General features: G+C 52.4%; 10 protein-coding genes across 10 annotated transcripts; 7 read left to right on the forward strand and 3 right to left on the reverse strand.

Moving 5' to 3' along the window:
* Positions 1-486: 486 nt before the first annotated feature.
* N7474_004163 (uncharacterized protein) lies at positions 487-1,326 on the forward strand (the record flags this gene model as incomplete). Its single annotated transcript, XM_057195578.1, has 1 exon — positions 487-1,326. The coding sequence occupies one exon, from the start codon at positions 487-489 to the stop codon at positions 1,324-1,326; it is 840 nt and encodes a 279-aa protein (XP_057052974.1).
* A 477-nt stretch (positions 1,327-1,803) lies between these two features.
* Positions 1,804-3,646, reverse strand: N7474_004164 (uncharacterized protein; the record flags this gene model as incomplete). The annotated part of the gene is made up of 5 exons (XM_057195579.1): positions 1,804-1,855; positions 1,911-2,695; positions 2,765-3,124; positions 3,176-3,320; positions 3,369-3,646. The coding sequence occupies 5 exons, from the start codon at positions 3,644-3,646 to the stop codon at positions 1,804-1,806; spliced, it is 1,620 nt and encodes a 539-aa protein (XP_057052975.1).
* Positions 3,647-3,964: 318 nt separating this feature from the next.
* Positions 3,965-5,222, forward strand: N7474_004165 (MBL fold metallo-hydrolase; the record flags this gene model as incomplete). Its single annotated transcript, XM_057195580.1, has 2 exons — positions 3,965-4,310; positions 4,369-5,222. The coding sequence occupies 2 exons, from the start codon at positions 3,965-3,967 to the stop codon at positions 5,220-5,222; spliced, it is 1,200 nt and encodes a 399-aa protein (XP_057052976.1).
* A 92-nt stretch (positions 5,223-5,314) lies between these two features.
* N7474_004166 (Zn(II)2Cys6 transcription factor) lies at positions 5,315-7,428 on the reverse strand (the record flags this gene model as incomplete). The annotated part of the gene is made up of 2 exons (XM_057195581.1): positions 5,315-6,749; positions 6,803-7,428. 2 exons carry the CDS (start codon positions 7,426-7,428, stop codon positions 5,315-5,317), a joined length of 2,061 nt encoding a protein of 686 aa, XP_057052977.1.
* A 624-nt stretch (positions 7,429-8,052) lies between these two features.
* On the forward strand, positions 8,053-9,153 carry N7474_004167 (uncharacterized protein; the record flags this gene model as incomplete). The annotated part of the gene is made up of 2 exons (XM_057195582.1): positions 8,053-8,624; positions 8,682-9,153. The coding sequence occupies 2 exons, from the start codon at positions 8,053-8,055 to the stop codon at positions 9,151-9,153; spliced, it is 1,044 nt and encodes a 347-aa protein (XP_057052978.1).
* A 2,179-nt stretch (positions 9,154-11,332) lies between these two features.
* On the forward strand, positions 11,333-13,512 carry N7474_004168 (extracellular serine-threonine rich protein; the record flags this gene model as incomplete). The annotated part of the gene is made up of 4 exons (XM_057195583.1): positions 11,333-11,395; positions 11,449-11,646; positions 11,700-11,982; positions 12,056-13,512. 4 exons carry the CDS (start codon positions 11,333-11,335, stop codon positions 13,510-13,512), a joined length of 2,001 nt encoding a protein of 666 aa, XP_057052979.1.
* A 529-nt stretch (positions 13,513-14,041) lies between these two features.
* On the forward strand, positions 14,042-14,638 carry N7474_004169 (MOSC domain-containing protein; the record flags this gene model as incomplete). Its single annotated transcript, XM_057195584.1, has 1 exon — positions 14,042-14,638. The coding sequence occupies one exon, from the start codon at positions 14,042-14,044 to the stop codon at positions 14,636-14,638; it is 597 nt and encodes a 198-aa protein (XP_057052980.1).
* A 739-nt stretch (positions 14,639-15,377) lies between these two features.
* Positions 15,378-17,492, forward strand: N7474_004170 (protein kinase domain-containing protein; the record flags this gene model as incomplete). The annotated part of the gene is made up of 1 exon (XM_057195585.1): positions 15,378-17,492. One exon carries the CDS (start codon positions 15,378-15,380, stop codon positions 17,490-17,492), a length of 2,115 nt encoding a protein of 704 aa, XP_057052981.1.
* A 307-nt stretch (positions 17,493-17,799) lies between these two features.
* On the reverse strand, positions 17,800-19,274 carry gel6 (putative 1,3-beta-glucanosyltransferase; the record flags this gene model as incomplete). The annotated part of the gene is made up of 3 exons (XM_057195586.1): positions 17,800-18,792; positions 18,864-19,075; positions 19,130-19,274. The coding sequence occupies 3 exons, from the start codon at positions 19,272-19,274 to the stop codon at positions 17,800-17,802; spliced, it is 1,350 nt and encodes a 449-aa protein (XP_057052982.1).
* Positions 19,275-20,189: 915 nt separating this feature from the next.
* N7474_004172 (uncharacterized protein) lies at positions 20,190-21,062 on the forward strand (the record flags this gene model as incomplete). Its single annotated transcript, XM_057195587.1, has 1 exon — positions 20,190-21,062. One exon carries the CDS (start codon positions 20,190-20,192, stop codon positions 21,060-21,062), a length of 873 nt encoding a protein of 290 aa, XP_057052983.1.
* Between the last annotated feature and the right edge of the window lie 458 nt (positions 21,063-21,520).

Raw genomic sequence — 21,520 nt, forward strand, 5'->3', positions numbered from 1 at the left:
CGGGGCCAGTCCCAATTAACCAATTTGGGCACGGTCTGTTTCTGTCACTTCCGAGATGTGGGGCATGCCAACGGGTGATCCTTCTTGTTTGCAAAAACATCAGGCTCGGTTTTCTTTTGAAGACTTTAGACCATTGTCGAGGAATATTGACTGAATAGGACGAGATCGAATCTCTCAAAAACCAAGCGCGTAAAGGGTCTAGTAATCTCACATGTACTCGCGACTATACACAAAGAGAAAATTATCACCTTCTCGTACGGCAATACGAATTCGCATGCAAGAACTTTCTGATTGCCCACTTTGGGACGCACGAACCCGGCATGGTTTATCTCAAGGGGGAGAATTTGCGGTTAACCAAACTGCGACATGAAACTGAGATGGCTTAGATAAATCCCTCCGGTCTTCCGCAGGCGTCATTAATGCAATTCCGGCACAGCGCTTATAAACTCTCCTTTCTCAGTGACTTGGACCACTAGAACAGGCATAATGTATGAGAAAGTACGCTCCATTTTCGATAAACTGTCCACTTCTTTCCAAGTTCTCTCTGACCTCCATCTTGAGATCAACCAACAGTACCTAACTTTTGAGATACCCGTATGCGCTAAATATCTCATCCTAGCTGGTGATGTTGGGCGCTTATTGGACTACGACAACTATCGCGATTTCTTACGAAAGCAGACAGACCGATTCGAGATTGTCTTTCTTATTCTTGGAAACCATGAGTTCTATAACGACACCTTTATAGCAGGGCTGCAGAAGGCTAGGCAGCTCGAGCAGGAACCTTCTTTGAGTGGGCGTCTAATCCTCCTCCACCAGGGACATTACGACATTCCTGGATCCCATGTCACTATCCTTGGCTGCACACTCTGGTCTAAAATTCCAGATGAAGCTAGGAACATTGTCTTGTCGAAAATACAAGACTTTAAAAAAATTCAAGATTGGACCGTTGACGATCATAATAGATCTCATCGGTCGGATCTTGCCTGGCTGCAAAGCCAGATAGAGTCAATACAGAGCAAAAACAAGACACAGAATAGGAAGCGATCTATACTTGTCGTGACACACCACGCCCCTTCTCTCCAGGGCACATCCAATCCGCAGCATGCGAATAACCCCTGGAGCTCCGCCTTTGCAACCAATATCCTCTCGCAGGTCTCAAAGTCGAGTGACATCAAATCTTGGATTTTTGGACACACACACTACACCACGGAGTTTAAACACCAGGGGATACGAGTCGTGGCGAACCAGCGGGGGTATGTGCTTCCCTGGAATAATTCGAAGGGGTCGAAGGACGGGTTCGACGTTGGGAAAGTTATACATATATGATCCGGAGCTATCTTAAAGTTTGTTCGGATTGGCTCACGATTCACTGTCTTCCTGATCTTCCTGTGGCTTGCATTCCTTGATGACTCTTGGCAAATTGTCGCCCGTTTGAACGTAGGTGATAGGTGATTCAGAAAGGAACTGCTTGCTGCTATATATTATCTTGACACCCTGAAGACCCGAGCGAGAGGTGGCCCTGAGTGAGGTGGACCACCATGAGTTTATTTGCACCGTCAAAGAAGTCTGTATTTTCATCGTTTTTATCATCATCGAACACGCGTCAAACTCTGGCGTAGACATACGCTCGGTGTCTACGTTAGATCCGGCCAGACTGGCTCACAGGCCAGCTCTTCTTCGTTGTTAAGGAGAGTATTGGGGACTTGTAGAAGAGCCTAGTAATGGTTTTGTTCAAATCGAAATATACAATATCGGTGGGTGGGATTTATGAAGCCCTCTGGGCCCTCATACTTGCAACTAGCACTATAAAGAATAAACAAATTCTGGGTTTTCTCTATCAGTAAAATCTCGCCATCTAAATACAACTAGTCAGTATACGCGGAATTCTTTAAAAGGCCAAAACAACTTACCCCTGATTATCCAATCGGGCATATCCTGGATTCGCTCGCACAGCTGATTTGCGTCTATTCTCTCTTCGACACCACCAATTGATAAATAGGAGATCACATATGCACAGCGCAAAACAGACCAAAATGGTAATCTCAGCAGGAACGTATCGTGGCGCATCCCCGGGGCTAAACGTCTGCGGCCCGATGACATTTCCAAGGCAGTATCCGATCAGATACAAAGCTGCGACAGTCGTCTTCTTGGTGTACCCAGCAATATTGCTCGATATCAAAGAAAGTACACTGGCACCTGTCGCGGGGAGCGCCTGGGTCATGTAATAACCAACCAATCTTCCGATATTGTAATTGTGCGAGATCGGAAGCGCGACGATGAGAATGATTCCCACCAACGCGCAGGTCATGGGCCCACATGATACCAGCGTGCGATTCTGAAGTCTATCTCCGACAAAGCCGTTGGTCCAGCAGGCGATAATCACCACTGCTCCGCCGGGAATGCCGTATAGCAGACTCTGTTGGGGTGTATATCCGAATCCCACGATCAGTTGGCTGAAAAAGTTGGTGAGTCCACCGTTTGGGATATCAGAGAGAACCCCGTAGGCAAATAGAGCCCAGGTTAATGGATCAAAAAACGCTTCCTTGAATTGGTACCATTTGAAATGCCGATTTCCAATGCCTTGCTCGTTTTCGCGTACTCGCTGGATGGCCAGGAGCCTGTCGCGCTGGTTAAGCCAGCGGCAATTTAGTTGGGAGTCGGGGATGATGTAAAAAAAGAGAAGTCCAACGCAGGTCTGATTAGAATTCGTTTAGACCGGACAAATCATAATGTAGTAGGCCTTTGGAGAGAGGGTTTGGCTCACCGTGAAGCAACCAGTCGCAACGAAGATGAGCTTCCATCCAGCAATGGACGCTTCCACTTCCGAGATACGCCGTGAGATGCCGTATGCCACTAATCCGCCTATTATTTGACCCCAGCCATTTGCACTGATCCAAAATCCGGTGCGGAGGTTGTGTTCGCGCACAGTATACCATTGAGACGAGATTAGCGCGAACGCCGGCATGCTGGCAGCTTCAAACATCCCCAGCAGGAATCGAATTGCCATTGCACCTTGAAAATTTGAAACTGTTGCAAAAACAGCAAGAACCACGCCCCAGGTTGTCACACAAAAAGCAGAGTACTTAGCCAAAGGTAGCCATTGTAGAAGGCGACTTGTGGGATACTAGAGGATCATCATCAGGTTTGCCTGTGCCTCACTGAGGTGCTGCCTTACCTCCCAGACCAACCACCCAATGTAAAAGATTGATCCAAGCCAGGAATATTCTTTTTTGGTGAGATTAATGTCCTCCTCAATTCCCATAATACTGGCATATGACAGAGTCGTTTTGTCGAGATAATTCAGACCAAAGACGCAGCATCTATTGGATGTTGGAGATCAATTTCGTATCAGATCCGCGGACACTTACAGTACAGGCAACATATGCCAGTCAATCGTGCGCAGAAGTCTTTTATTTGTCTCTGCATCCAGGACCAACGGCGGGCCGTCATAGTCCGCCATGGCCTTCATAGCTTCGTCGTCATCTCGCGAGTACTTCCTCACCTCTTCGGGAGCGATTGCTTTCGCGGTCTCGATATCTGCCTCAGGGGTCACTTGGTCTGCTGCAGCCCCAGTCGAGGCAAGCTCGATATGATTATGGCCGGGTGCCTCCATCGCCTTCGCATCTTGGTCAGACGATGTGCCCATGTTGCATGAGTTGAATTAAGTGGGTGCTAGGGCAGCCTCAGCCCAGGGGCTACTCGCAGTTATACTGAAGTCATTAACCAAGATGTTCCTTCCCCATGGGGAACCCCGGCGGGGACGTTGTCCGGACCCACTGCCGGTTGATCTCCGGCGCACCGACGGTGGACGGCAACCGGTCGTGGCCGACTCCAGAGACCACCTAATGCACGGAGCTGTGGATGAGCGCTTAGCCGCTAGCTCCCCGCATTTATAGCCTTTTGAATCCTCGGTGCCAGGAACAGAACTTGCAAGAATTGCTTGAGCTCTCCAACATCCCGCACCATGGCCAGCACAACCGGACTGAGGTGCCTTAATCCTCCCCCGCCGTCAAATAACACAGTCCGCGTGCGCATGGTAGACACAAGGTCTTTCATGTCACTGCATGCGTTTTCATTTGTCAAACCCGTCATGCCGGGCCACGAGAGGATGAGCGTGACAACGGTGGCCTTCTTGATTGAGAACGAGAGGCTGGGCAAGAAAGCAATGTTCGATCTCGGGACTCGAAAGGATTACTGGAACTGTCCTCCATTTACACTGACAAGGATCGAAGCGGCTATACCTGGTGTCAGAATTGAGAAAGACGTGACCGAGATCCTGCAGGAGAAGGGAATTAAACTGAGTGAGATAAGTGAGTTGCCATTCTCGTATACTAGTGTTGCTTGATTTAACAATAAATCCTCCTCCAGATGATATTATCTGGTCGCACAGCCACTGGGACCATATGGGAAGTCCGCATTTGTTCCCCCCTACAACGAATCTCTGTTATGGAAAGGGCACAGGGCCGTTCCCAACATATCCTGAAAACCAAAATTCCAACCTCAGTGCCGAAGACTTTGCAAACCGAAAATGTAAGGAGATTGATTGCTCCGATTTGCACATCGGACCCTTCCCCGCCCATGATTTCTACGGCGATGGGTCGTTATATCTCCTTGATACGCCGGGGCACTGGCCGGGTCATATATGCGCGCTGGCCCGAACTACACCGGACACCTTTGTCTTTCTTGGTGGCGACATCTGCCACTTTGCCGGTGACTTCAGACCGACCGAGGACATTCCACTGCCAGAGATTATTCCCGGTGACGCACTCCGACACAGCAAGAAGTATCCTGCACCATGTCCTTGCGAGTTCTTCGCCGCGCACCATCCGCAGCTCCGCACATCAAAGCCTTCGGTCGACACAAAATCGACCCCGTTCTATGAGCTCTCTACTCATGCGCACTCAACATATAAATTTCCAGACGTCGCGGCAGTAACCACAGAAAGGATGCAGAAACATTTCGACTCCGACCCTGATGTCCTGGTCTGTCTTGCTCACGATTCAGCACTCCTATACCATCTGCCTACCTTTAACGAACATCCTGACCAAGATATCAATGAGTGGAAAAAACTGGGAATGAAAGAGAAGTGCCACTGGGGATGGCTTGGTGAACTACCACGGTACAATGGGGACGGAACTGTACTCGGTCCAGGGAATCGGGAGAAGCCAATTGTGGATGGGCTTTGGAAGAATGGCGTTCGGGTGGACTCACTCAGATCTTAAACTTAATCGAGTCAGTCCGGTTTTTGTACATAGAGTTAAATAGTTTACAGTAGACAAGTGATGAATTCAATTTGACGGGTTACGCTCTGCTATTATGTGTGAAATGGAAAATCGGCGTTGGCCAATCCTTCCCCTCCGGGTGCAAGCAAATCATAACCCATGCCTAGATTCCACATTTCCTCGTCCTGGAAGCCCCAGTTATTGTAAGGTGAAACGTCAGGCGTCAGCTGCACAGAATCCACATAGTTTGGTTCCGCATGGGCTTTTGGATTAAGTGACTGCTCAAGAGAATAGTTCGTAGGTCCAGATGATTGGCCATTCATCGAGGCCCCCTGTAAATCTATCCATGTAGGCCCCTGTTGGTATGCGTTCGAGCTTTCCGTCACATGTGCTTTACGTGCAGTCGAAGATGCCTGCTTTAACATTCTCTCGAATCCATTGGCCATGCTGAAGACCATATGGTTAGCACCGGCCTTGCATCCCCGGAGCAGCTTGATAATTCCTTCAATGAGCGGTCGTGTTCTTTGGGCAGGGTCGATTGTAATCCCGATAAAATACCACCGATGCGACATCTTCATCAAAAACACAACCGCGAAAGCAATCATTGAGTGAAGGTACAGAGGCATTCCCACAATACCTTCGCGGTATCCAGGATCCTCAATGAAGTGTTGAAGCAGCGAGTGCGCGGCTTCGATTGCCCTCAGCGTTAGAGGCCGCAGGCTAGTAGGCAGGTCACACAGGTTATCCAGCGGCCGTCCTCGGAGGACCAACGAATGAAGCACCAGTTCACTGAAATAGTAATGAAGGTCCACACCTCCGCCCAACATGTCCATTTCTCGTAGGTGTCTCCAGCGATCCTGCCAAGCTCTTGCATCCTCTGTAAAGCGGGAATGGTTCAATACTGAAGCATCATCGCCGCCCATTATTCGTTTCGGCTCCAGACCGAAGGCTTGGAATGCCTTGCTCATATTGGCCAGGCACGTCACTTGTGCAATCAACACTCGGTCGGGTGGAGTGCACAATGGTGAATTTAGCAGAACTTCAAAGTCCTTAATCGGCCGTAACTCAGCCATGACGGGTGGTCGACCATAAGCTATGCTCGATTGGTGGTCGAGAACAAATAAAAGATACCACAATCTGGCCTTCTCAAGGCTATCCCGTCGTGCATCTTCGCTTATATCCGGTGTGTAGAAAACCTCGTAGAATGCATGATGAAGATTCAACTCGGTCGCCATTCGGATAGATATACCACTCAGTTTCCAACTCAGGTCTGGTTCCCAAAATGCAGCGATGCATAACCCACGAATATCGTCGAGGGTGTGAAAACGGTCAAAAATAGCAGATGATATAAGACCGAGGAACCGGCTGTGACAGATCTCGTGTGTGGATTCGCGGCCGGGAATATGCAGGGTGCTGACAAGCATGATAGCTGTAAACAGAATGGTAGAGGACGTTCGCACAGTTTCAAGAGTTGCATCTGGTGAGATTGTGGCAGAGAAGAGATGAGGAGCGAGAAGAGTCTTGAAACTATATTTTGTCAAATTGTTTGATCAAGTCGGGTAGTCGGGAGGAAGACACACAGTTCCAGCATCTCCTCTGCCTCTTTATGCGACAGTAACTTCTCTGCAATCAGATCGGCGTCCATGCGTCTCATTCCACCCTTTCGCCTCTGCTTAACACTGCGTAGCTGGCTACACAGCCCGTTCATTCTTGTCGCCTCGATCAGACTGCCCATTGTTCCAGGCGAGAGATCGCGCTCGTCTCTCCTTCCAGTGCTAGATACCGGCTCCTGCGAGTTTTGCCTCGTTGGTTGAGGTGATTGAAGCGTCTCCGAAATGACAGGCTGGGCATATAAGTCCAGGGCCGGCATGTTGAGCTTCTCAAGTACATCTTCAAGGGCACGCTCAAGCTTGAATAGGACCACTTCGGATGGCTGGTGATTTTTCTCCTCGCTTTCAGCGCTAATCCACACCTTCTTTTCACTAACACATTGTAGCTGAAGACGCAAACACCGAGAGCAGGTTCCCATGCCGCGATCGGCAGAGTCACATTTCACTTTGAGTCGACGACAGATGGAGCATGCTGTTCCTTTGCGCGACGGTTGGACATCGGTATCTTCCAACACTACTCGACGCTGTCTTTTTCTTGGTGGAGTTGTTTCTGCTCCTGCCGGAGCTTGTCCATCATTGATTTCGGAGCTGTACATTGTTTAGTTGACACGGAACACAGGCTGGTTCTTCTTCTGTGAGATGTGCAACAGCTATGAACAATACAACCAAAATAGTGTCAAGAGAACAAGAAGCTCTCAATAATGGACGCATAACCGCGCACCCACTGAGAGCCTCTCGGCCAAGACCGAAAATCCATTCTCCGCACTCGACCAAATTAGTCTAGCGTTAAGCTTTCGCAGCAATTCCGAGATTGCGCTACCGTCAGATATCTGTCCCATGGGGTTCGCAACGCCGCGGAGCAAAGCTATATTATTGTACATGTGATCAGGTTCTAGCTTTGATTACTAGAACATCAATTATGCAGGCCGCAGCAGCTTCCCTTCATATGTCGGTCGGTACATGGTCGGCTGCCACAACTGAGAGTGGAGGATCAGCGCTGATCCCCGCCCGGTCCCACTCCGCCGGGGTGCGTCGGCGTTTTGCCGGTGGTGAACCGACCAGAATGAGGATGGAAACGCTTGCTGCCGGACACGGAGATCGATCGGAGTAGAGAGATAAGTTAGAACCAACTATCGCAAAGTCAAATGCTTGGTTTCTCGCCGATTTTTTGGAAGATGGGCATACACTCGAGTTGATTTCGAAGAGCCAACATCTACATCATGACAATTTTCCGTCCACGCATCGCTATCACGCTCGGCGATCCAGCAGGTGTCGGACCTGAACTCGCTGCCAAGCTACTCGCGGACCCCCAGAATAGAGCAAGAGCCGACCTGCTTGTGCTTGCCGACAGATGTGAAATCGAGGCAGCTGCTTCGGTTGCTAACGTGACAATCCCCATCTCCGAAGTCGCGGGACCAGAGAGTGTCAAAGTACTTGATGATGGGACTGCGCCGACCATTTCGATTGAGCGAGGCAAAGTGTCACAGGAAGCCGGCGAGCGGACTCTCCATCAACTGAAACGCGCCGTTGCGATGGTCAATCGTGATGAAGCAGATGCTATTGTCTTCACACCATTGAACAAAACATCGCTGCATATGGCTGGCATGCACGAAGAAGATGAGTTGCGGTGGTTTGCTATGCATCTCAATCATGAGGGTCCCACAAGTGAAGTGAATATAATTCCAGGGCTGTGGACTGCTCGGGTGACGAGCCATGTGGCCATCAAGGACGTGTCGTCGAGAATCTCGAAATCCGCTGTCTTTAGTGCGATTAACCTTCTCAATACTTTGCTGTAAGTTTTGTCATTTTGTAAGGTGTTGCGACCAGAAACTGATGCATAGAAATCCAGGAAGGACTTTGGCATCAACAAGCCGCGTCTTGGGGTTTGTGCGCTCAACCCACACAACGGCGAGAACGGGATATATGGGCGGGAGGAAATTGATTCAATTAGGCCAGGCGTTGAAATGGCTCAATCGAGAGGAATTGATGTAAAAGGCCCTTTCCCTTCCGATACCATCTTCGTCGGCCGATCAAATTATGATGGTATTATCACCATGTACCACGACCAAGGACAGATTGCCCTCAAGGTCATTGGCTTTGATGGTGGAGTTACTGTTCAAGGAGGCTTGCCGGTGGTGATAGCCACGCCTGCCCATGGCACGGCATTTGACATCGCGGGCAAAAACATTGCGAGCACGAAGAGCAGCCAAAACGCATTAGATGTAGCCATTGCGGTGGCGAGCAAGAAGGCTGAAAGAAGGTATACAGCGGCAAAGATGGAGAGTTCGCATGCTGCTAATGGTGTTACCACACACTGTTAGACCAGGCTGGTTGTATTCGTTCGAGCCCGATATGGATCTTAATATATAAACGGGGCACAGGGATAGAGTTACATATTTCTTGAATTGTAAACATTCGTGCTATTTCCCCTAGTCATAACAGTTGATTACTTGAACTTACGGACATATTCCTAAGCACAAATTCATACGATGACGCCCTGCATTTAGGTCAGAATCCTCAAGGGGCAAATTCGCGCAGTGAGAAAGTTTTAATGCCATTCGTTCGCTTTTGGCTCCCTTTTTTTTTTTTAGCCGGAGTGGCAGTGTGTGACACATCGAACCCGGGTCTTGTTAGACCTAGCAGGCCTCAAAGCTGAAACTCATGCTGTTTCTCCTGTCACTCTCCTGCATGAAGTTTAATGCCGTGTTAGCCGAGAAACGTGTTATTCTGTGTCTTGCCGTGTATGACAAATGACCCTAAGTTTAGGTTGAACCTTGAGTCCCAATAATGCTCGCGTGCGGCACCTTCCGATTCAAGGTGAACACGATCCCTAGTCGTCGGGAGCATTGTAGTTAATATTCCCGAATGCTGCAGGAGTGGACAAAGTCCGAGCTCGATGAGCTTCGGCTAAACAAGCCGACCCGAAGGCAAAATAGACCGACCAGTCAAACACGATCAAGATGGCCCCGTTAGAATTTTTAGCTAACTAGTGCGGCCTAGCACTCCCGGGGCTGACACTGGATGGTGGGGGAGCAAGAACCGGCTAGTGTATAGGAACTACTAGTAACACATCGACTGCATTCAGGTACCGGCGCCACCGGAAAGCAGACCCGTTCCGGGTCTTTGCCAGGATCAGGAACACTTCAGCCACCACACTACGTACAAACCCCTGACTGACTATGCCCGGGAAAACGGCACAAAGAACACGTCGTGCTGCCCAGGCACGAGTTCTAACACTAAGGTCGCTAACTCCCAGGGCAGTTGGAGCCGTGGATTTTGATTGGGTAGATGTGGCGGCTATGTCACTAACCAGATATCCCTGCTCCACGAACTTATTTTCGGTCGAACAAAAACAATCAGACCAACCGGAACGAATAAACCATGATTGTCTAGATCGCTTTCTGACCAGAACCTGCACCCGGTCGCTGACAGCATGGAGTCAGAAGATCGGCTGTAGGGGAAAGAGCATTCGTCTCAGCGAGTTTCAGGGCGAGACGCCGGCGGCAGGCTGGGTTGCAACCTGCGGCGCCAGTGCTGCAAAGCCCAGGCAGGAGTTTGGTGGTTTTCCAGGCCAATCACCCGAACTCACTGAGACCAATCATCTTTGCTCTTCCACTTTCGACGGCTCCTCTTCCACCCAGTGGGCCCCCTGGCTTGGGTGAGATTCTAGGAATAAAAGGGGTCGGCAAGCAAGCCCGCGATAGATGCCAACCCTATCCAAAGCAAAATGCCAATAAACAAGACAAGTGAATTTCTGTTACTTTTCTCTTTCTGCGAAATGGATATGGTAAATCGCGTTTCGAGAAATGGTTGACTTGGATACTCCCGCTGCATTCTGCCGATCCGGCGCTTTCCTCTTCACATCTATTTTTAACCGCCAGATTTCTCTGACGGATCTCACACACCGGAGGTCCAGCAGTTCATTGGGTCCCCACAGCCGCCCGGTAACGGTTCCAGTTCTGAGATCATTACTGGCCCTCTCCGAGCCTCCTCAGTGTGTTCCTGCACTAGTGGACGCCAGCCGACCATTCGGGAGGGGACTCCGTTTCATCTACCCGGCCTCAGCTATGCCTATTGGAAGGATGGGGCTTTAATGGCTTGTCCTGTCTGCTCTGTACAATGAGCTCGCTCCACGAGGGTGCCCAGCTGCAGCCACCAGGGAGAACTCTTTGTCTAGAGTCTATGGGTCTTCTCGTTTTAAGACGCGCCCTCCTCCCTGAGCTTTCAGGGAGAAATCATCCTTCTTGTTTCTTGCTCCAGTCCTTTGTTACTATTTCCCTCTTCTCTTTGTTTCTTCTCTTTTCTCGGTTCGCCCAGAACCAAAGTCATTCGTTTCGGACTAGGATTGCATTCCTTATCCCTGTCGCTTTCTCTTGATATCACCCACTCAGGGTCCCATTGTTGCAGGTTTTCAACAATACTAGTTATAGCACTTCTGTGCCACTCCAGCATCTATCTCATCTTTCTTTTTCAGTCTCTCGTTGACAGCACCCTTTCAATATGAAGGCTGCAACCTCCATCGCGTTCTTTACTCTTCTGGCCGCTGCTGAGGCTACCGGTGCTGTATGTCCACTATCCTACCTTCGTGGCCATGTATATGCTAATGCTTCATTTAGTACTGGGGCACTGAGCAATGCTACAGTAACCCCGGCAGGTCACCCAACAAGTGTAATGAGTGGCAGAGGACCGGTTTCGACTGGACCGGCCTCTCTACTGGATCCTTCGGGCACTACGGCGGCTTTGACTTCTCCGGCTTTACTTGCAGCAGCAGCTTCAGTGGCGCATCCCGCGGAAAGCGCAGTGGTATGAGTCAGGTAAGTCAAGGACACCAGTTCCCATCTGTGCTCAATATTGACCTGATCGCCAGGGGAAATGCATCGAAGGAACTGCGTACAGAGGCGACAGCTCGTCGGCTCCCTCGTTTTCGTGCAGTGGCGACGAGGGTGGTTTCTCTATTACCAACTTCCACATGTCCACTTCGAAGACAACCGATGTGCAGATCGTCTACGGCATGCCTGATGGTTCGCAGTGTCGTAACACTGCTTCCTGCTCGTCCGAAGGTACCATGATCACCAATGACCAGTGCGGTGGAGCCACCTCCGTCCACTTCAAGCTGCCTGACGACAGCCATGATGAAAGCTGCGGTTTCGGTATCTACAGCATCGGCTTTGACTGCACCCCCGGCACTACTACCACTGTTCCATCTGTCCCTACTACCACCAGTGTTCCATCTATTCCCACCACCCCCGTTGTTCCCCCCCGAGCAGACTGGGTCCTCGACAACTAGCGCTCCTTTGAAGATGACTACCTCGACTGTGTACGTCACTAGTGAGATTACGGTCACCAAATGCGCCCCAACTGTCACCAACTGCCCGGCTGATTCCACCAGTGTGGTGACTTCAACCATTGCTGTCTCTACTACCGTCTGCCCGGTGACCGAGACCAGCTCTACCCCTGCTAGCCCGACTGGAGTTTATCCTGCCAGCACACCTGCTGGTTCGTCTATTGTGATTCCTACCCCGTCCTCGCCTGGCGGTGTTTCTTCTGCCCCGTCTGTCCCTGCAATTACCCCTGCTCCTTCTGGCGCTGGCGCTACTTCCACTCCTTATGTTCCTGGAGAGACCATAGTTACTGTCATTACTTATGAGACCACCACTGTCTGCCCCGTCACTGCCACGATAACCTCTGGCTCGAGCACGTTCACCACGACCTCTAGTACTGTTTCTACTATCACGGTCACCGAAACGTCCACTGTTTGCACCAGGTGTGAGGGAAGCACGACTACTTCTACCCCTGCCGGTGCTGGAAGCACACCTGCTCCCTCGGGAGCAGGTGCCACTTCCACACCCTCTGTCCCTTCGGATACCACAACAACCGTGGTGACGTACGAGACCACAACTACGTGCCCTGTCACTGCCACTATCACCTCGGGCACCAACACTATCACCACGACTTCGAGCACGGTGTCTACCATTACACTGACCTCGACCTCGACATATTGCCCCAAATGCGTTAGCACGACTGGCACCTCGCCGACCTCGATCCCCTCGGCTCCTTGCCCCAACACCGTTCCGCAGTGCATCAACACGTGGCTGACACTCGTGCCTAAGTGCGCATCTAACAGCGACGCGAAGTGCTTCTGCCCGAACAAGGAGTTCACCAAGAAGGTCCTTTCCTGCATTGACTCATGGGGTGCCTCTAAGGCGGAGATTGAGTCGGCCATGTCCTACTTCACTGGTATCTGTGCCTCGTGGATCCCGCAGAACCCGGCCATTGTGACTGCTATCCCCTCGACTATCACTATCGGTCCGACTGGCGTCTCTCCGGCCTCTGGCTCAGGTGTTTCCTCTGTTGCCGTGATCACTTCTGCTCCGGTTACCACCATCACCTACTCGAGCCTTACCGTCACAGTTCCGCAGGTCAAGTTCACTACGTCTACTGCGGAGGGCAATAGCCCGACTGTCGGTCTGGTCCCCGCCGAGACTCCCAGCAGCACCTCGCCTGTCTACACTGGACTTCCTCCGTCGGTGCCTGCTTCCTCGACCTTGGTGGTCAGCAGCCGGCCCTCGACCGTCGCAACGCACACTCCTACTTCAGTATACAGCTTGGCGTCGACGGTCTCATTCTCTTCGAGTCTTCTGCTCGCGTCTGTCGCCGCCCTGTTCGGCCTGATGCTGTAAACGCGCGCCCACCGAGCGATTTTCGACTTTGTGTTTGAATTTGAGTTTGTTGTTTTTCTATATCTTCGCAGAATGCGTTTGATTTTCCTTTCTGTTTTCACAGCCTTTGCACTGTGATGACCTTGCTCGATTTGAAATATGGCATTTGTGTTGGCTGTTGAATCGACCCAGTTTATGTCTGCGTTCGAAGGATTTATCCTGTATTGTATAATTCACTCCTTAATTGTCAAATACATTAGACCTTCCCGTTACTGTTTTTGGATTCGGTGTAGAACGTCGTGCTCTGGCCCTTGGTTTACTGTGAAAAACAACCAATAGTTAAGCCGAACCTCGGCTCTGACTCAACATCTCATCTCGTATTTAGATTTGCCCCCCAGAGACCTCTAGTCTTCGTCTTCTCTCCTGCACGTTGAAGAGAAGCTGCATACATATCAAGATAAACGTGAGTTACTCCACCGAAGGTCGTTTTCCCAGCATTTGATCCTATTCCTAACTCCACCAAACCAGACATCAACATAGTCTTTGTACAATGGCTGGAAAGCCTCAAGGAACAGTTCACTCTGTCTCCACATCATCAACTCACGCCTTCTCCAAAGAACCCGTGCCAAGGATAAACCTCATAGCCGGCCTAGGGATACAAGGGGATGCACACGCCGGTACAACTGTCCAGCATCGCTCGCGATTACATATTAGACCCCCACCGGCGAATCTGCGGCAGGTGCATCTTATACCCCTGGAATTGCTTGCGGAAGTGTCAGAATTCGGGCAGGTCAAGCCTGGGGATCTGGGTGAGAATGTTACGACGATTGGGATTGATTTAAAGAAATTGGGGAAGGAAACAAAGCTCCTTTTTGTCGATCAAGAACATGGTATCCATGGAAATGGAGATGGGGATTGTGATGCTGGCCCTGTCGTTGTGGTAATGGGACTGCGCAATCCGTGTCCACAGATTGACAAGTTTCGCTCGGGGCTACGGGAAAGACTCATCGTGCGAGACGAGGAAAGAAGGATCGTGGGTCGCCTCGCTGGAGTGATGGGGACTGTTGAGAAAGGAGGTGAGATCAGACCTGGGATGAGCATCCGGGTCCAGCAACCAGCCGAATATCAACCACTGGAATGTGTTTGATTGATGGGAGTTGGCGCTGTTCTTTGCCTAGTATTAATTCCTCGTTCCGGTCGCAAACGTCAGAAAGGGCCGACGGTCGCCCGAGGATAGACGATCGTGCCTCCCTCCAGACTCCGCAATGATCTTCGACGCCTGCATGAACAGTAGTTGCAGCGACAGAACCACAGGCGTCCCACTATCACCCCCCAGCTGCAATATTCAATAGTCCCTACCACTCGGAAGCAACCGTTCCGTCAGCCGTCTGTGCCCTAACATCCTGTCATCGGAGATCAAACGCTTATCTCGGGAGTCCAACTAAATCCTGATAAGCCAACCGCCCTAGATTGGCTGAATGGCCATTGTTGTCCCCATCACTGCGCGTTCATAGGCCTTTTTCCACGGACGATCAATAATTATTGGTCGGAGGTTGCCGTTCACCATTTATGACGGCACGGCGGTCCCTCAGTGTTGACATCTATTCCCGGCTGGTGTGATTCTCCGGCCTGCCTGACTGGCAGACAGGTCGCGTTCCCCTGGGGGAATGATCGAGATAAGCATCTTGCCAGCCAGTCGGTGTTGCCAAAGGAAATAAGCAAAAACGTTAATTGTCTGGCAGGGGTGGAGTAATTACCGCAATGCCCACCCTGATAGTCATGTCCACACTCCCATATCTCACCTATCGCCACTTTATATCAGCTGCCCTCTCCTGCGTTTGTAATGTCCCCGCCTTCTCTTGTCCATTGTCAACAATGCGCACAGCATGGCGGCGCGGCACGAACCGACTTCGCTATGGTGGCCCGAGGAGAGAATCAAATCGACTGTGAATGGCAAATATGTGACCAATCACCTCCCTCCAGTAGACCACTCAAGACTGTTGGATCTCCCGCGCTGGGGAGAGGGGCTGACCAGCGATACATACTTGGACTGGATTCTCTTCAAGGCAACACGTCTCTTTTTGATTCTCAGCGATATCGGGGTTCCGGAGCGGATCTTCGCCCTGGTTGATGAGTCTCTCGATGATGACAATCTGCCTATTGCAGGAGATAAAGTTCATCTACTCCACCTCTCTTCGGACGGAGGAAATTCTTCACTGAATGCCAAATTTCTGCGGGCTCAATGGCGATTCCTTGTCCGAGGGATTGCCGAGGGCGAGCATGTAACATACACGGAGAAAGAAGGCGTCCCTGTGGAGATAATGCGTGGTGGAAACAGCGCGGGGATGCAAGGTCGTGATGATGAAGTCGACCATATTGTGCTGGCCGGCGCCGTATGTCGCGTGCTTCTCCGATCAGAAGTGCAGATCGGTGTCGAACCGCACTTCTTCAAGACAGAGGAGGTGCTGGAGGAAATTCGATCATTGCGGCAGCTGGCTCATGAGCATATCACTTCTGTGTATGCTTCATATTTCGTCGACAGCACAATCTGTACGCTCTTCACTGGCGCAACGGCAGAACGCACACTGCACAGTTTCTTAACGGACGAGCCCCAATCCTTCAAAAAGTTACCAAAAGAGCGCCGTCGAGAGATACTGATTACCTGGCCGCACTGCTTAGTATCGGCATTGACTTGGCTGCACGCTCATGGCCAACCTCACGGTGCCATTTACCCTTCCAACATCCTTGTCGACCCTATGTTCCATATCAGCCTCGGTCAATTCCAGGCTCTTGACTCACTTCTCGAACCTCCTCGAGTCCACGAACTCGAGGTGTACAACTACTCTCCACCCGAGCGTTGGGTGCGGACCACCACCCAGGTCCAGCAGCCTACCACACCAGCCCGTACGGTGCTCCCATCTGGAGGCCGAACAGCACGACGAAAACGGTCTACGAAATCTACCTTGGCGTCGCTGAACGAAAGCCCTCCTTCTTCACCTGACCTGTCACGGCCGGACTCGGCCGCCTCCAAAGGAACTGCTATCCGCGTAGGGTTGCCTATCTCATCATCGCGGTCCTCCTTTGCACCCTCCACGTCTTCATCCTCGTCTTCAACGTACTCCGGTACGATCGTGAACAACGAGGGATCAAAACAGCATCGCAGATCCAGTCTGATGCAGGGACCCAGACCCCGTCTATCAATTGCGTCGATGGCTTCATCAAACTCCTCCTCCTTGCCGTCTTCTTCATCTTCTTCATCATCGATACGATCCTCTTGCGCTCCCGCAGGACATCCTACCAACCCAGTCCTAAGTACTTGGAAATCACAGCAGACAACTCCCCTCCCATCAGATATCTTCTCCATCGCGGCCATAACCCTCGACATCCTCACGCACCTCTGCAAAAGATCTCTCTCATCATTCGCATCCCACCGCAGCGCCCGCAACCGTTCGGCCGGCCGGGGCGGGGGCATCGCGGACGCATCTTTCCATCTATCACGCAATGCCGTGCAGATCCAGTCGTGGATTGCTTTGCTGGAAGGCGATGCCAGAAAGCGTTGTCGTCGCAAGCGAGCCAGCGATGATGTCTTCTGGGCTGTTCCTAGCATGCTCTCCGTTGTTCGGTCGATGCTTCAACCCGAGCCGGAGATGAGGCCGAGCGCTAGGCGAGTGAGGAAGTGTTTTGCGGATGTTATTAGTCGGATTCCTTCTGTGGATGGGACAGATGGTGTATCTGTGCATTGTGTATCGGTGACAGAATCTACGGTACAGAAGAAGAGCAAGGTGAAAAACAGCCATCCTGGCAAAGAGAACGATATTGAGACACACAATACTGCCCACGTCAATGATATATCGACTCTACCCTCCCCCATGTCAGAATTCGATTTTGGGTTCTCTGATGATTTAAGTGGCAGCGACATAAGTCTCAGCCACTCAGCTGGCTCTTCATCGTTCGTGAAACAGAACCGGGTTCTAGTTGGATACCTGCCTGGGGAGAACTGATCGGAGGATCTGAGTTAAAATGACCTTCAACGGCCCAGGACTTGACTGCCAAGCAGGATGAAAATATGTATATTGTACAGCACGAAGAAAAGAATGCGGTGGATGATAGATACATAACGTGAAGCCCATGCGTGTACGCTTCATAACAAAAACCAGCTCAGTCATGTTGCCAGAACACAGAGCCAAGGAACCGCCCTCTAGGTAGTCAGTCAAACCTGGTGTCGATCTATAATCCAGGGATGCATATTGATACAAGACCTCCTCTTCATAACCCCCACAAGAAGCATCGGATAAAGCACTTCGTCACTCATAGCATGAAGGCTGCGAAGCCCACCAGGCTGGAGAAGAGAATGGAAAGCGAAACCATGCGGTCCATCTCCGGTGCACCACGGATCACCAATGCGCTGGCCGCGTTCGTCTTTGTGGCGCTGGCCCCAGAAGCAGTGGCCGTACTGCCGCCCGAACCGGTTGCTTGCGCTGTGGCGGCAGGCCCCTGGTATGTCTGTCCCAGAGTAGGCAGCTGCGAGTTGGGGTCGACCTCCCAGACGCCCTTGGTGGAAGCAGGGCACTCAAGGGAACTGATCGAGGAGGCAGCGGCACGATAGTCCGAGAGAGCGACGCCCGTCGGGTGCAGAGTCGCCCACTGGGACTTCAGGTTGGCGAAATCCGGCAACACTGGCGTTGGGGTACCCTGGCGGGTGAAGCCATCTTCCACCAGAGTATTTGTAGCCGGGGCATTCATATTCGGCGGGCCATAGCTGACCAAGCCGTAGTCATTCGTCTCCTCGATCCACTCGTAGATGATGGCGCCAGACCAGGTGTCATCCATCTCCGGGCCAAAAATGGCCGATTGGTCATCGAATGTGCGCGGTGGCGGGACATTGCAGCCGGTCTCAGAGAAGAAGATGGGGATCGGGTAGCCCGTCGCGTTCTTTTCCAGCATGTCGTAGCCCGACAGAGTGTAGCTGGAGTCGCCGCACCATTCGTAAGCATTCAGGGAGTAAAAATCCAGCCGGTCCGAGGCATTCTTTCCGCACGCCAGGTAGTTCTGGAGCATGGGCCGCAGGGAAGCAATATCGGCGGCGGAGTAACCGACAGGGATCTCGCGGTATCCCTTCTGATCCCGGTAGGCCTTGACGTCGCGGGCGGCAGCCAACACGTACGGCGCAGCGACAGAGCCGGCAGGAGTCGTCAAGACCTCATTGCCGACGAAGACACCGGCGGTGTTGTCGTATTTGACGAACTCATCGAGCACCTCTTGGAATCGATCAAACTGGGTCTGGTTCCAGTGTGGGTCCGTCTGGCGTGACCGTTAGCTCTCCACTGGCAAAAAAGAAAAAAAATGATTTGGCGAGGAGCCACAAAACCGACCTGTTCGATCTGAGTGTCAAAGGTGTCGAGATCCACAAACAGATAGATGCCCGCATCGGCAAAGGCCGACATGCAGCCCTGGTGGTCGGCAGTCGCATCAACGTGGTAGACCCGGATGGCATTGGTCCCCAGCTCGGACATCAGGGCGATGTCGCGCTTGCATTGGGCCGTGTCGATCAAAGGGTCATGAGGGGTGAGCTGATATGCAAGGCCTGGGCACAGTTAGCCGTTGTCGCGCAACCATCATTGGCCGAGGGGAGCGGTACCTTTCAGATAGTACTGCGTGCCGTTCTCATAGAAGAATTTAGATCCGACGGCCGAGATGGTCGGGACAGCGCCCACAGCCACCGCCTGCAGCGCCCCGAGCAGGAGCGACAGCGGGGCTGCCGAGAAGGCGGACGAAGACCGCATCGCGAGAATGGTGATTGGATGGGAGGGAAAGTAAGTCTGCAGATACGTCGTAGTGCCAATGTACGAATAGAGGAGCGGGATGGTGCAATTGAGCGAGAGACAGGAAAAGAAAAGAACGAGTGGCAGGAGAGACAAACAAACAACACAGCTACAAAGAAGGAAAGAGCGGATGGAAAGGAGAGAAAGCAGGCAGATTGGACGGTTAGTGAACTAAGCCGGGAAAGCGTGACCGACAGTTGAGAATTTCCTGTTTGGACAGGGTCCTAGCGTAGAGTGACCCGTTGGACGGAGGGTGCCGAGCCCCTAGTCCTCGACGATAATGTTGGTGTACCACTCGACTCCATCTCCCACCCCGTCGGCCGCCCCTGGAAACGTTCTGGATCGTCGATCTCCACGCATGGCGATAATGTTGGGCACCTGAGCCCGATGATCTCTGCAACATTATCCGACCGCCACGTTGGGGCCACCACCGCTTGCCACGGGGCCAGATCCCCGGGGCCAGATAAGATTCGAATGGCACCGATGGGAGAGTCCAACGGTACAGATAGCTGTCCCGACCAAGGGATCCGGGGGTCTGCACAGGTTTTTTCGTTATAAAAAGAAACCCAGTTCTGCTCGTTCCAGACTCGGCGACGCCTCCACCCGATTCCCACAATTCCGCCTCTATCCGCCAGTCACGGCCCAGCGTTGCAGTGTGTTCGTCAGCTGTGGGCCCCCAATCCATTGCGATCGACTCTGGCTGGTTGGGAGATCTGCACGCTCCCATGACGTTTCTACACAAGGGGGGAAACGATATAATACCTTCGCCGCATCCGGAAATGCTGTTCAGAATATATTCCAACCTAATCCCCCAGCAGTTCGGGCGGATTCCCTCATGAACCTCATTCCGATATGATCTGGTCATAATTCGACGACATGTCCGACCTGCTCACGTCCCCATTTCGCATCTCGCCCCACGACCGGGTCGTGTTGGAGCGCAATGAGGCCTTCCGGGCCATGCGCGACCAGCTGCACCGTCGGGAGTGTGGCATGGAAGGGCCGAGTTTCTGCTCCGTTCACCAACACGAGTGCACCGCCGACGACCAAGACGCCTTCCGCCTACATCGCGACATCATCCACACTTTACTCGTCCCACTCTTCCTCATCGACCACCAGGCCACCCGCGTGGCAGCGCATGCCCTCCCGAGTCAAAAGGGCGCCGAGCCCGAACGGGCTTTCCGCGGCGAGGCCCGCAGTGCATTCGCCTGGCTGCATTGCATTCTGACCGAGGAGGGAGACTGGTATCGCACATCGCGCTGCCCGTCGTGTATCGTGCTGCACGTGCTTCACTCCGAACCGACCATCCGTTTTGTGGCAGTCGCCGCGCAGTTGGCCGGTCCCAATACTGGCTTTGACTGCTGGCTCGAGGCCCTGGAGACGGCGGTGCGCGAAGATCCCTTCTGGGGCGATGCCTTCTGGCCCGACATTGAGCATCGTGCGGCGGGTCTGACGGAGGGCGTGCAGGAACTGGTCCGCCAGTGCCATGAGATCCGCACGTCCTTCGACTGTCCCACGCGTCCACCCCCATCTCTGGCCAAGGCGCCTCTGTCAGGCTGCGACCGGGTCAACACGTCCACTTGCACCATCGCCTTGAAACCATCAAGCTTCGCCCGGAAACAGGTTCGCCTGACTCGCGAGGAGCAGCGCTATCGATCGTCCCTGGCATGGAACTGCTCCCGTGATGCCCAGTTCCGGCAGTCGTTGAACGACTCGACCACCCAGTCCCGGCGGCGTTCCTTGACTTCGTGAGAGGCGACCGTACTGGCTGTGGCATGAACCAGCCGCAGCTATTTCTACATCCATCTATTGAGTCCCGTCATAAGGACCTCTACCATTCCCGCCGCAACCCTACTGTGGGGCAATACTCCCGGATCCGACACCGAAAGGACCAGCGATCTTCTGACTGAAGATGAGCACATCAAAAGCCCCATCCCGCGTCCCGATGACGGTGCACACATCCCATCCCGGATGCCCACGTCTATCCAATACGCTATAAGACGGACATCCGCCTCTTTCCAGCGGGGCCGGCCCCGCGCCAATTGCAATGCCCGTCAGTGATGATGCCATGGGCTCCGAACCGCGGACGAGGGGAATCTTGTGCGCTTCCAGGTCCCCTTCGACAGGTCCGGAATGTCGCGGGGCCGTACCAAAGCACAAGGCATGCCTGCCATGCGAAAGCACGCGATCTGATTCGCCGCTCTGGAATG

This window comes from Penicillium riverlandense, assembly GCF_028828495.1.
Source record: "Penicillium riverlandense strain IBT 135883 chromosome Unknown utg000003l_segment0_segment0, whole genome shotgun sequence".
Classification (NCBI taxonomy): domain Eukaryota; kingdom Fungi; phylum Ascomycota; class Eurotiomycetes; order Eurotiales; family Aspergillaceae; genus Penicillium; species Penicillium riverlandense.